Raw genomic sequence first — 14356 nt, 5'->3', positions numbered from 1 at the left:
TACTATACAACACATTTTACATTTCTGCCCGTTATTTTATTTCATGCTCATAGCAGTCCTGTGGGACAGGTATTATTTCCCATGCTCTACTCAACAGAACAGGAAAGTGATGCATGGTTAAGAATCTTTCTTAAGTTTACACAGTGGTAATGTTTGGATAAAAAGCCAGGTTTTTTTCCTATATTATATTACTTCTTGAATGATGGAAAATTACAGGGGGTGCCAAAAAAATATATATACATTTTAAGAAATGAAAAAAACTATTAAAATTGTAATACTCAATATATACCAATAAAAAAAGATGAATAAAGTCATGTTTGACTTCTGCAATTACAAAAGGTGCTCAAAATGGTTACCATTAGCATCCAGACACTTCTGATTATGGCGAACTACTACTTAAGCAACGTTGACCAAAGTGTCCACTTATATACATTTTTTTTGGCACCACCAGTATTATGTGATTTCTGCACTTAACTCCTTATAGACACATATGTTAAAAATTATTTAGTGCCCTTTTATTTTAGTTTATGGATAATAAACAATTAGTTATGCTTTGATGTATTACCCTCTAAACATGAAAGTAATGGTGCCTTGTGTTTGTTGGAAGAAAGTATGTATCCTTATCATCTTGTATTAAAACTTTTAACATATTTTATTGCTCAGTCTACTCAGATCAACACTCCAAACCTTATAAGAAAGCAAGATAAATTCTTTAGATCAGACTGGCTTTACTTGTGCTTCCGCTATGCATAACTTATCAAGGATTTTCTTTTTGTTATAGGGATGACTTGTCAAGCTCGAACATCATACACTGAAGATGAAGTTCTTTGGGGTCATCGTTTTTTCCCTGTAATTTCCTTAGAAGAAGGATTCTTTAAAGTTGATTACTCCCAGTTCCATGCAACATTTGAAGTCCCTACCCCACCTTACAGTGTAAAAGAGCAAGAGGAAATGCTTCTTATGTCATCCCCTTTAATAGCACCAGCCATAACTAACAGCAAAGAAAGACATAATTCTGTGGAATGCTTAGATGGATTAGATGACATTAGTACAAAATTTCCATCTAAGCTGCAGAAAATTACTGGAAGAGAAGACTTTCCCAAAAAACTCTTGAGGATGAGTTCTACAACTTCAGAAAAAGCCTACAGCTTGGGAGATTTGCCCATGAAACTTCAACGAATAAGTTCAGTTCCTGGTAACTCAGAAGAAAAACTGGTCTCTAAAACCACCAAGATGCTGTCTGATCCCATGAGCCAGTCAGTGGCTGATTTGCCACCAAAGCTTCAAAAGATGGCTGGGGGAGCAGCCAGGATGGAAGGGAATCTTCCAGCCAAATTAAGAAAAATGAACTCTGACCGATTCACATAACAAAACACCTCCTTAGGCATTATTTACTGTTTTGATTTACTAATGGTCCAATATTTGGCTGATGAGGTAATTCTCTCTAAGGAATCTGAAAGGTACATTTTCCCCCCAGTCATATATGCATATTTGAGAACCCTTATTCCAACTATTGCTAATGTGCAGAAAGCAAAAGTTGTGAAAGGAGGACATCATAAGGAAGTTCTTATTAACGGGCATGTATTATCACATCGTGCATGCAATAATGTGCAAATTTTGCATTTAGTTTTATGGCATGATTTATATATGGTATATTTATATTGTATATTCTGAAAAAAGATATATATATATATATATATTTAAAGGGGTGGTACTCTCCATGACATTTCTAACATATGTATTAAGCCAAACATGAGTGGATCTTTCAGGGTGATAAAACTATATATATATGTGTGTATATATATGTAACTGTGTGTGTGTATATATGTATATATATATACACACACACCCACACATGCACATACATATATATATCTGATAAAATTGTGATGTTTTGTTCAAAGTTGTAGTTCTTGTGCATGTTTAATTTATTAGGCTAGGAAGGCTACTGGCATTAATTATTAATACCAAATATTTTAGCCTTAAATTATTTGTCATTTTAAAATCTAATTTAATGTTTTCTGCTGTTTAAGGTCCTGGAAGATTTTCAATTGTACTTTATATGAGGGAATCACATAAGTCTGTGCTATTTATGGCCCTGCGAAAATATAACCATTATATATTTAACTTGTAAATTTTAGAGCACATCAAGACACTGAAGATTCCTTATGATTTTTAAAAGTTGCTGGTACTGGGGGAAAATAAACAGATTAATTTGAGAATCAGTCCTCTCCTGGACTAATTAAAATCTGGAAATCTGTTTTGTGTATGATCTAATACAAATATGAACTCTGAACAAATGCTGAATCATTGTGATAGTCAGGAGCCAAGTTATATTGAATATATCAGAATCTGTGTGAAATTACATAATTAATGGTCCCTGTTTCAAACTGAGTTAATTGGTAACATTTTCACTTTTCTTCTGAAACTTCTGTCATTTTAAAAATTAATAATTTATCCTTGAGGAAAAACAATAATACAATGAAACAGATGATAAATATTTATGCTTAAAAGTATATACGTCTAATCGAGTCTCTTTTTCTTATGCCTTTCTTTTGTTTGTGGCATTTGTTGTAACAGGACAGAAATTTTTTTCTCACCTGGGGAACCTATTCCATTCCAGACCTGTCATCACTCAGTTCAAGAGGAATGTTTTGTATATACCTGAGAGAATTTAAAATTAGATGACTGGAAATATTTTACCCATGTGTCTTTTGTTGGTGGTGATGGTAGTTTGTTTGGTTAAACCCTGATTTTATTGGTGTATTGGATCCCCGGACTACCAAAATAAACTTAGCAGTACTATATTTTTAACCCTAAGGTTTTATATTTATGATTCACTAGGGAATCAAAACTATTGCTCAGTAGAACACCTGCAAAAATAAAGATTTGGAATGCAGAGATTTTTATTAAAATTTACAAGTGCTCCTTATCAGAATATCATGGATTTTCCTGTAATACTATTTTGAACTTTGCAATCTACATCTGCCCAGAATTAATCTCTTTCTCCTCATTAATATGTAAATCTTTAATGAGTGGATTAGGGGCTCATCATTTCCCATTTTTAGCAATCATGTGCTAATTTCCTTATTGGAAAATTACTACATCAACAATTCTATCATTGACTACAACAGTACCTTCTGGCTACCTCTGTATCAACCAAATTCTGTAGGTGCAAACATATACCAGGGAATTGTTACTGGAAAAAATGATCAACCTAGAGCTTAGATCCACTGTGAATACAACTAGCTGTCCTGCCGCTTGATCTCCAAACTTGCTTATTTGCTGGATATAGGACATGAAATAATAGCATAAAAAGGAGGGAGTCCAGAGGGCATAGTATATTTATTATCAGTGGAAGAAACTGCATAGATCATTTAATCCAATGACTTAACAGTAAATAGAGCCATAATTTAATTTGGAGAGTTATTTTAACTTGTTTTTGGTACCAAGCAGAACATGGGGCCAAAAATACTCTCTGAATGTATTCACTCATTCATTCAACAAAAATTTTGTATCTCTTTTATGTCCTAGGCTTTTCTAGCTCCAGGGGATCTGGCTATGACTACGTCAGGGAGGTCACTGCCCATTTGAACACTGCATGTCAGTAGGAGAGTGGGGAGGGCACTGAGACAGACAAAACCAGATCATTTCAGACAGTCAAAATATTAGTGAAGTAAAGAACAATGGTCACATGAAAAAAAGGTTGGGTGGAATAAGAATTGATTATTTTAGAAGAGGTGCCTGTTAACAGAGGGCGTGAAATTTAAACAGAGATCTGTATAATGAGAAAAAAAAACACTTGCCAAAATTCATTTTTCTTAGTGAATGCTCTTCCTGTATTTTTACCACATATGTATAGGAAAGATGTGATTTCTGCATATAATTGCAGTTTAAACCCTATTACTAAGTTGATCATAGGTCCCAGTTTCCCCGGGAGAGTTCCAGTTTTTCCTGTTGTACCTGTGTAATTATTAACAGCATTCTTTTTCACTTTTAGAGTGTTCAGGTTTGGATGACATATGGTGACTCTACGTTTTTGTTGAAACTAACTAAATTATAAAGTCTGATATATTTGGATAAAAATAAAGAATTGCTTTTATTCTCCTTTGCTGATTTTTTTTTTTTTTTTGTCACTGATCATTTCAAACAAAATCATCTCAGTTTCATATGTTTTAACCTGGAGGACTTCTGATCAAAGTGATTTTGTGTAACATTTGTTCAATCTGTACATGACATGTTTTGTCAGCAGTGAAAAGTTACCCGTTTTATTGACTGAATAAAAAATAAACCTTTGGTAGTTCCATTTCAGGAAGTTTTAAAAGTTCAAATCAAAGAGAGTAAAAGTCAACTTAAGCCAAGGTAATTTTCAGACCACCGGTATGGTGACTAGTGGAAAGCAAAATGTAATGTGTTCATTGAGCTGAATAACTGTTTAACACCTGCAAACAAATTTGTTCTTATGGGGTTTTCATGATATGGCTCCTGTCGGGATAAAATACTTCATTCTAGTTATCCAAGTGATATAAGTAAAAGAAATACATTTTTAAAAAATGCTCACCTTCAATTTAAATATTCATCTTTCTCAGCAATGTGTGAATTCACTTTTGTAAATACTTACCAAATTAAAAATAAGGATATTTTATCATTAATTATTTCTGAAAAAAATTCTTATGCTATTTTAAATTCATCCGTATATGGCTTTAAATACTATAAAAAGCATTTAGTTGTCTCAGTACTCAAGAACCACTTTGCCCAGATAAGATGAAACAATAATGGATTATTTCTATGGGAGGAAGAGTGGGATTATGGGAAGGTGTCTTACATTCTATTTCTATTATGAGATTTTCTACCATTTCATGCTATGAAAAGAGTTCACTTGACTGCACAGCACTTCTGTGAGCTCTACTTCAGTATCTGTGCTTGATTTACATTGTATACATTCACATTGGTATCAAACTAATTGCATTGTCTGGCACACAATTTAAAATTATTTAAATATACAAGGTCATTCACAAAAATATGAAATCAAGTTTTATAAAATGTATATTAAAAAAATCAAAAGATGATTGGATTTAATTTTTAAAGTGTTCTCATCATTTTTCCACTTTCCCCCAGTTAATTACTCATATTCCTTGATTCAGTTTATCATAAAACTCTTAACTTCTAAGAGGCAATTATTTAATCCGTCACAATTCATCCCTTGAATATGACTTATTTTGAATCCTTATTGGGGAGACACTTCAGAAACATGGAACCTGAACTTAATAAGGCAGATTATTAGAGCCCTGCATTTTTTTGGAGGAATCTTCATGACCATCTCCTTTGCTGAGCCATTGTTTCAAAAGTCATGGTAAGTACAGCAAGCAAATACATATAATAGTTTTCCTAATCTTGCTTAAATGTCAAATCACCATTTTAAAAAGGGTTCAGTTACTTTTCTTAAAAGAGTTTCATAGAAAATGTGTGTTCCTAATTTTGGATCAGACCAGTTATGTAATGTGCCCAACTTCCTGGCACCTCTCAGAATGAATTCAAAAAGCCAAGTTCCTGCAGCTTCCGGCCAGGGGGAGTTAAAAGAAAATGGTCCTCATCATTTAGTAGAATGTCTTTTTCCTTAATTCTGATTTCTTACCTGAAAAGTTGTCTTGAAATCATGGCTGTCTCAGAATATTTGGGTTGTGTATGAGCAATGGGTACTATAGACAATAAATATGGTAGGGCCAATTATCTCCTCATTGCTCACTAAGAATCACATCCATCACTCCTGCTTATCCTTTCCCAGCTACACATGTCAATCATTTGCATGGTGATTTACACACATTATTTGACTCTTCATAATAAACTCTATATGGTAGAGATTATCTTCATTTTACACTAGGGAAAAAAAAGCTAATTTTCAGAAACGCTGTTTACTCTGCTTTTAATTAAGTTAAATCCACAAACATGAGTAGTCCCTGCCCTCTTGGATGGTTCTACTGTTATTTACATGCAAATCCCTAACCATTCTTAAATTGCTTCTTGATTTTCCATTTGGGGGCATTCTCTATTTGCTTTTAACTGAGGTAGATGAAGATCTAGTATTATTTCAAGTCTTGCTGTTGACTACACCTCCACCACATCCACCCTACCCTAAATTTCCAATCTTGTCTTCTCATATTTAATAGATTAATTATCAGTATTTTCATAAAGTGCTATGACAATCGATCCAATGTGCTTTAATTATTTTTCTCATCCTTCACAGCTTTTCCCCTTTTAGTCTTGATAACTGTTTTTTCTTTGCTTATTTATACATATACGTATTATTAACTCAGCCAAAGTGTCTTTCCCAGTTATAAATACGTTCCCATTAATTCGTCAAACACATTAGATATTTGAAGAATTATATCTTCTTGAAGAAATATCTATCAAATTATTCTGATCTGCTCAATCATGTAAATTGCTTTAAGTTTACTGTACAGCTGTTGTCTTGAGATCTCCCTTTATCATCACACTGGGGGATTCCGATCATGGCATTCTTAGTGTAGAAACCCTGTTTCATGGGACATATGTTTTCATCTTTCTTGGTTTACTCTTTTGTTTTCTTGAAGCACATTTTCCAGGAGTTTCTCGGGAAAAACACACACCCGCACACGCGCTCAAAGACACACACACACAATATACTATACTATATATGTATACCATATATATAGTAGTACACTTTTTGAGATTTTTTAAAATAAATTAATCCTCCCCTCATGAGTAATATTAATAGTTTGGCCTAGCATAGAGATTACTTTCTTCGAAATTTCAGTGACATTGTTACTTTTTTTTCCTGTCTTCCAATGTTGCTATTGAGATGTCTGATGCCATTTTTTGTAAACTGATTTTTCTCCTTAAAGCTTTTAGATAATCTAACCTTCCCCAGTGTTCTAATATTTCAAGATATTCTCCCTAATTGTAAACCCATTTTAATCCATTTTGCTGTGCCCTTTCAATCTGAAAACTCATATCCTTCAGGAAACTTTTTTTAAAGTTGTTTCTTTGTTTACTTCCCCCATTTTCCTCTATTCTGTCTTTCTGGAATTTCCATTATTTGGATGTTGGAAATCTTGAAATTATTGTCTAATATTCTAATATTTCATCTCTTATTTGTTATTTATTTTATTTGTCTCTACATTCTTGGAAACTTTCATATTATTTTTATGACTTTCAGTTTACGTGCATTTATTTGATTTTTATCTTCCAAGATGTTCGTTTCTTCTGTAATAGTTTTAATTTTCAGTAACTTTTTTTGGTTCTCTAAATGTTTGTTTTTTTAAGGGCTCTTTTTCTTATATCATGGAATAAGAATCTTAACTCTTTCAAATTATTAATGATAGTGTATTTTAAATGTTTCTTCTCCCAGCATTCTATTTGTTTCTAGTACCTCTTAATACATATAATTTTGCGTATATTTTCTAGTGGGTCAATTACATAATTACTGAGATTCGTGTAAATATATGGGATAAATTCAACCATGGTCTTCACTGTTCAGTGACATGCTTGGATTATTAACCTTAAATTTGTATCTTTAGAGTGCTTATTTAAGGTCAATAATATTACCCAGTTAAAACTTTTCATATCCTTCCTACAAAGGAGGTATTAGTTTGGTACAAAAGAAATTGCGTTTTTTGCATTTTTTTTTTTTGTTAACTTTTAAACCACAGTTACTTTTGCACCAACATAATACCTGGCTGCCAGGGCTCTTAGAGCCACCTGGATCAGGAAAAGACTATCCTCACTGTGAAAACAGAATCTTCATCTTCAATTGTGTAGGGTCCTGTATTCTAAATAATGTTTCACCCACATCCAAAAATAAACCTTCGGTTTTCTGCCAGGGTGTGAAACAGGCAACCAACAAGTTGAGTTAAATAGAACAAAGGAAAGTATGCCTTTCAAACAGACTTTCAAGGAGTTCTTTTTGCTACTGTCTCCTTGTTTCAGCATTTTGGGTAGCAGCAGGGTTAAATGTTTATACTTAACCTGCTACTTTGAAAAGGGAGGCTAGGTTAATTATATATTTTTTATCACTGTTGTAATAAATTACGACAGATTTAGAAGCATAAATAATGCAAATTTGTTATCTTACAGTCTGTAGGTAGATGTCTGACATAATTCTTTCTAGGCTAAAATCAGTATGTCACAAGGGCTGTGTTTTGGTTGTGTGTGTGTGTGTGTGTGTGTGTGTGTGTGTGTGTGTGTATGTTTCTTTTCTGGAGGCTTATGAAAAGATTTCATTTCCTTGATCTTTCCATTTCCCAGAGGCCACCCACATTCTTTGGCTCATTGCCCCCTCCTTCCATCATCAAAGCCAGGAAAGTTGTATGTGTCTTTCTTCCATAGTCACATTTGGTGCTGACTCTCCTACCTTCCTCTTCCACTTTTAAGAACCATTGTGATAACATTGGACCCACTGATATAATCCAAAATAAACTCTCCCCCCATCTCCAGGTCCTTAATTTGATTACATACATCAGTCCCTTTTGCCAAGTAAGATAACATGTACATTGGTTTCAGAGATTAAGATGTGGACTTCTTTTTTTAAATGAAGGCTGATAGCATGTCTTCTACCCAGTATACCATAGTTATAAAAAGGACTTGTGAAGTCTAATGAGATTTATGGCTTCCTTTCTTATTAAAGGTTACTAAATAAATTATTGTGTTGTGGGTTTTTTGTTTGTTGCGTGTTTTTTTGTTTTTTTGTCATCAACTTTTATCTCTTCCCCCTCTTAACTGCTGTAGTGATGCCTCGGTTTCATAAAGCAACATATATGGAAGATAATAAAAGGAAAGGAGCTCCAAACTTAGTAGAGATGATTGCTAACAAAATTATAATGTTTTAGTGCTTTGAAACATCACTGCACAGGATACTATTGGTCCACCAAGAAAGAAGGTGTTCCAGCTTATATTTGATGTGGGATTGGGATGACAAGAAGGTAGAAAGATCTTGAAAAGTATTTAGTAGTAAGGAGTACAGGGATTGTGTTTTCAGAAATTTGAAGAAATTACGTAGATAACAAAAAGGAGAAGTAAAGGAAGTAATGCGTATAGATTCATGGAGTTTGGAAACTATATTACGTTTTGCAAATATAAATAGTTCTGAAAGACTAGAACATGGGGTATGAGAAGTGGATTAATATGGGTGATAATTAAAGTGTATGTAGGAGCCCATTCATAACAGATACTATGACTCACAGAAAATAGGTGGGTTTTTATGTTGAAGACAAATTTTAAAGATTTTAAAAGGATGGTGGAATCAGATATGTATTTTAGAAAGTTCGCTCTTCAACCGTACACTTAGGGATAAATGAACTCCACAAATTTCATTTCATTGGAACCAATATATTTTATTTATAGCTCACATGCCTCAGAAATAGAATTCATGAGGCTTAAAAATGTTATGGGAAAATATTAGTAAAATCGAATACTCAAGAGATGAAAAAAAACAAAAAATATATTCTAATGGCAAACGTTAACATAGATGCTGAAAATGAATGCAATATTTTACTCCTGGCAGGTAAAGAAATCATTCTATGTCATTCCCCTTATCCAAAAAAGGGGAAAGGCAACAATTCCCAAAGAGCAACCATAATTTTAGATCTTTTTAATTGTCATTAGACTTTCACAAAAATGTTTCTTCTCAACCATTACAGTCAAACACTGCACATTACCTCAGCCGTTCCCCAAAGTAAAGTGTTATTTATAAGTTAATTTCCTCTCTTTCCTTCTCTTGTTATATTCAAGAGCATTCAGATGCTTTTAAAAAAGATGGTAAAATGCAAACCATGAAGAAGCAAAGATTAAAAAATATAACAATTTTGATAATGAACCACTTGCTAATCAAAGGGTGATTTTGTATCAAGCACATGTTTCAAAGGAACAACTCCTATACATCTCTAAGCCAAGACAATAAAAAGAAAAAGCAATACCCAGTGTTGACTCATAAGCTAAAATAATCCAAAATAATATTATATATTTTCCACGACTTGAAGTTTAATAATTAAATATTCACTGGTAAATCATTAGAATTTGAAATATATATGCAACAAAATATTTTTCCAATAATTACTTGTATAGAAATAAAAACTTGATTGTTATCAGCCATCAATCTAGGAAATAATTGTCCCTTTCCTTCAACCTAAGGGTTCAGCATCGTGACCCATCACTGTAGACCACAGGTGGACTGATATTCATAATAGATAAACTCCATATATTTACATCACTGCAATTGTGAAAGCTTTGATGAGATACTCCTTTTAATGTAAATCAGAGTTACTCCTTTACAATTTTAATTTATTGTAGTTAATTTCCCACATCTATGGAAAGAGAAATGAGAGCATAGTCAATCAGTGGTATATATCTTGGTATCTCCAAAATCATGCAGATCATTCAGAATGTCAATAGAAATTGAATATAACTGAATTTGATTGATAACTTTAATCAATATCTAGAACAATGGGTATATGTAGAATTCCAGAATACAGTGCATTCTCTGAGTAGTTTGGTCAAGTTAAGACATATACCCACCTTCATTCAATCTCATCATCTAACTCAGTTTATGTCAGAGAAAAATTAAATAAACATGGTGATTATTTTAGCCTTATTAACAGGTTCAATTTTATGTCAGGAAAATTTTTTCATTTAGAATCTCTCTTGGAAGATATTTATTCCTGGGCTTACCTGAGTACTCAATATGCTTACTGGCAGCTGATTTGATAAAAAACAAAACAGAAACAACACTGAGAAACCTGACAATAAGAAAAAGAATAATCAGCCAAACTAAGTTTCAAAAAAATAAAAATAAAAATATAAAACCTAAATTGCCAGATCACTAGCCAAGTACATCCTTTAATTAGTGTTACAATTCTTGACTATTTAATGCATGAAAATAACTAGATCTTAGTTCCAAAATAATAAATGACTTAAACAGGCTTTGATGTACATGTATTTATGCACATTCCCTGAATTTGATGTGAAAATTATACTTTTGTTTTGAGAGGGAAGAAACTACAATTATTATTTAGATATTTGCACTCACATATATAAGTGATCTCAAAATAAATATGCAAGTGGTGGGAGGATAAGAAAAACAAATAAAATGATTTTTTAATGAATTAGAAGGACCACTTTTATATTTATCTGTAAATGAGACACTCAGTTCATAGAATGATTTCAGTTGAGTCTATAAGAGGTAACTAATTATAATAGAGAAAATTCATTGACTCTGGGTTAAACCAGGCCTCCATGTAAATACACCGGATGGTTCAAACAGCTTACTTTATGCTGGGGCTTGATTGTTTGTAATTCTTTCCAGTAAACAAATAACACCTTATTTGCCAAATGAGAACCATTCTCTCTTTCATAGTCATCTTCCAAATAGAAGTTAGTCCCACGCCAGTGAGGATATACTGGGTATTGAATTACATCAGATTCTTTTCCAGAACTATGGTACAAGGAAACACATTCTTCAGGGAATAATGGTGTGCAATTACTGTTCCAAACATTTTGCAGAAGGTTTTAGAAACAAGCCCATTAAAGTCTTCCTTAATCTGCATTCCTTTCATATTCAACACAATGGTAGTTTCTAACATAAAATATGCAGTGTAGTTGCTGAGTGCTATTTTCCTGATAAAGTCTAATTAAACTGACCCATATATTCCAGGGTGAGCAATATATGGGCCTGCTTACCTTTGAATAATAATTAGGTTATGCAATTATAATAACCCTACTTCTTAGAAGCCATATGATAGAGATAAGTAAGAAATACTTTCCTTGTGGCTGGCTGTAGGATTCATGGCAGCTTGCTTCTTGAAGTGAGCAATGGAGAAAGAAACAGGTGCCACACTTTTATGTATTATGTAGATATAACTATCCAAATCCCACCACATTTGCCATCTAATCCCATTTAAGCAAACCACAGGTCTTGCCTCCACTTAAGAGTGGAGATTACATAAAGGCATTAATACCAGGAGACGGGGATCCTATGAGGGATTTTCTTCTGTCTGCTTTGGAGACTGACAATTCTGAATAGAGTTTAACAATCTGAACAGGTAGAGGCATTCCCCAAATTCTAGTTCAACAGGAAACCGCCAGATTATGTCTGCTGCTATTTTCTCCATGTTTAGAAAATATCAGATGTGTAGGATTCCACAAAAAACTCCAGGTAGCTCACCAGACATTTTTATTTAGTTCTAAAACAGTGTCGAAATTTCTAAAATGACTTGAAGAAAAGATATATACCTCTGAGTCAGATTTTACCCATGATGTTAAGTGAAACTTTTACGGGGGAAAAAATCTGTATAGCAGTAATTGGGAAAGGTAATTTCTATTTATCTTTAAATTAATAGTTTCCCTTCCTAATATCAATTATAAATATGTACCTTTTCTGTTTACTTGTGTGTTTATTCATTTTTTATTTTACTATTATTTTCTTCTTTTTAAATCCTCATCTATGAAGAATCTGAGATAAATATAATAAAATTGTAAAATTTAAATAAAGTCATTTTCAAAAAATCAAACATAAATGTATAGCCAAACGTAAAAAGACAGAAATGTTAATCAGAAATATGTAACTTAAATGGTCCTGCATTGTGTTTTAATAGAGTTGAGAATTTGGGTTTACTTTTCAGGCAAAGTGATGTAAAGAACATTTATTTCATTTATTTTTATAAGGAAAAACTCATAGGAAAGTATGGCCTTGTGTGTTAAAGGTAAAAATATCTAGATCTATAGTCAGCATTTTCATTCCTGTGTATATACACTAGTGAAATTCAGGCACATTTATACTAGGATACATGTAAAAGAATATTCACAATAGCATTCTCCACAATGTTGAAATATCAAAAACACCCAAATATCCTTTAACAGTAGAAAGGAAAAATAAATCGTGGTAAGTCTATACAATTGAATCCTAGAAAGCAATTAAAATAAAGGCACTAGGCTACAAACAAGATGTGGACTAATCCTAAAAGCATAATAGTCTATTAAAAACAAAAAAAGCTTATTTTAATTAACTTCCTATAGGCATTTTCACAAAGAATAACAACAGATACCATAGATGGTTTTGCAAATTGTGTCTGCAACCAGTTAGTGGAATAACCAGACTTAGATAGCTTTACCCTGTAGCCTCCCTGTATAAGTAAAAATAAAATAAATAACTACCACCACAACACCACCTCACAAGCTAAAAGTTAAAAATTTCAACACACTTATTTTGATAAGAACTATAAAAGCTCAGCAAAAAAAGAGTAATATTGTGTTGTCCATAAAAATGCCCTATAAGAAGACAGCAAATTTTGCACACATTCACAGATTAAACATCACCATTTCCAAAAGCAAAATGTTATTTATCTCCTATGTTTTGAATTTTGGGGATAGTTTCTATTTTTTAGACTATAATAATGACTTTATCAAAAGAGTATAACGAATCAAATAATTATTTCTACATATTTTAAGTTTTTCATTACCCCTTAAAATATTTTTCTACAGAAGTAGCATGACTAATAGCTTATGCATATCAGTCCACTCAATCATTGAATTCAGTGATTGTTTTCAAGCAGCAAGAACTTTTAAAATTGAGCTATCTACAAATATCTTTTTGTTTTAAGGTCAAAGCATGATTAAATTTTCAAAGTACAAGTAAGAGTGATGTTTGTTTCACTAGAGTTTATTTTTCTTTAAAGTAAAACAATCTTTGATCATGGACTTTAAAATCTTCATTTTTGGGGTAAAAACAAGGTAACATTTTAGGGGGTTTCTATTCAAACTGCATTGAGTGAAGTTGTTGAAAATACATGTTTCAGTTTCTGAGTTCAATTTTTAAATCTGACATTGAAAATTTAATTTGCAAAATTCAATAGAAAAATTGATATGGAATATATTTAAGACAATGTCTTTTATTTGCAGTGTTCCTGAAAATCAGTATGCTCTTTGGATAAAGCTGACTGCAGAACAGTAACAATACTAAGTAATTTCGAAATTGTATTCTTAAACCTATTTGATGAAGTAATAGTAGTATCACTAAATTGTTGGTATAATTGTATCCAGTTCTCTAGGGAATGATGTTTTAGGCAATGCAGCCAAAGGAGCAAAAACATGCAATTGAAAATGACAACAAGAATGAGTGGGTATATATAAGTAACATTCCAATAATGTAGACGGGAAAGTGGTATGTTATTCAGCTAAAATGGAAAACCTGTAAATAGGAGTTATGTTAAGAAGTGAAATGATTTGGTAACAGGGGCAGCAAGCTGCAGTTGCCATTGAGAATCAAAGCCTTAGGAAGATCAAATGTTTGCCTGTATATCTTGGACTGCACAGCTTGAATAACGGAACA

The 14356-nt window shown here is 32.5% G+C and overlaps 1 protein-coding gene across 1 annotated transcript in view; it reads left to right on the top strand.

Moving 5' to 3' along the window:
* Nucleotides 1–3802, top strand: part of KCNJ3 (potassium inwardly rectifying channel subfamily J member 3) — a 150810-nt gene extending 147008 nt beyond the window's left edge. The window contains exon 4 of the mRNA XM_033112853.1: nucleotides 782–3802. Within this exon, the coding sequence (XP_032968744.1) occupies nucleotides 782–1368 (587 nt within the window). The 3' untranslated portion in view covers nucleotides 1369–3802. The remainder of the gene's footprint in view (nucleotides 1–781) is intronic.
* Nucleotides 3803–14356: the final 10554 nt, after the last annotated feature.

The sequence above is a fragment of the Rhinolophus ferrumequinum genome, chromosome 8 (genome assembly GCF_004115265.2).
Source record: "Rhinolophus ferrumequinum isolate MPI-CBG mRhiFer1 chromosome 8, mRhiFer1_v1.p, whole genome shotgun sequence".
Lineage (NCBI taxonomy): Eukaryota > Metazoa > Chordata > Mammalia > Chiroptera > Rhinolophidae > Rhinolophus > Rhinolophus ferrumequinum.
Note: the sequence above shows the minus strand (reverse complement) of the source record. Positions and strands in the feature narration are given on the sequence as shown.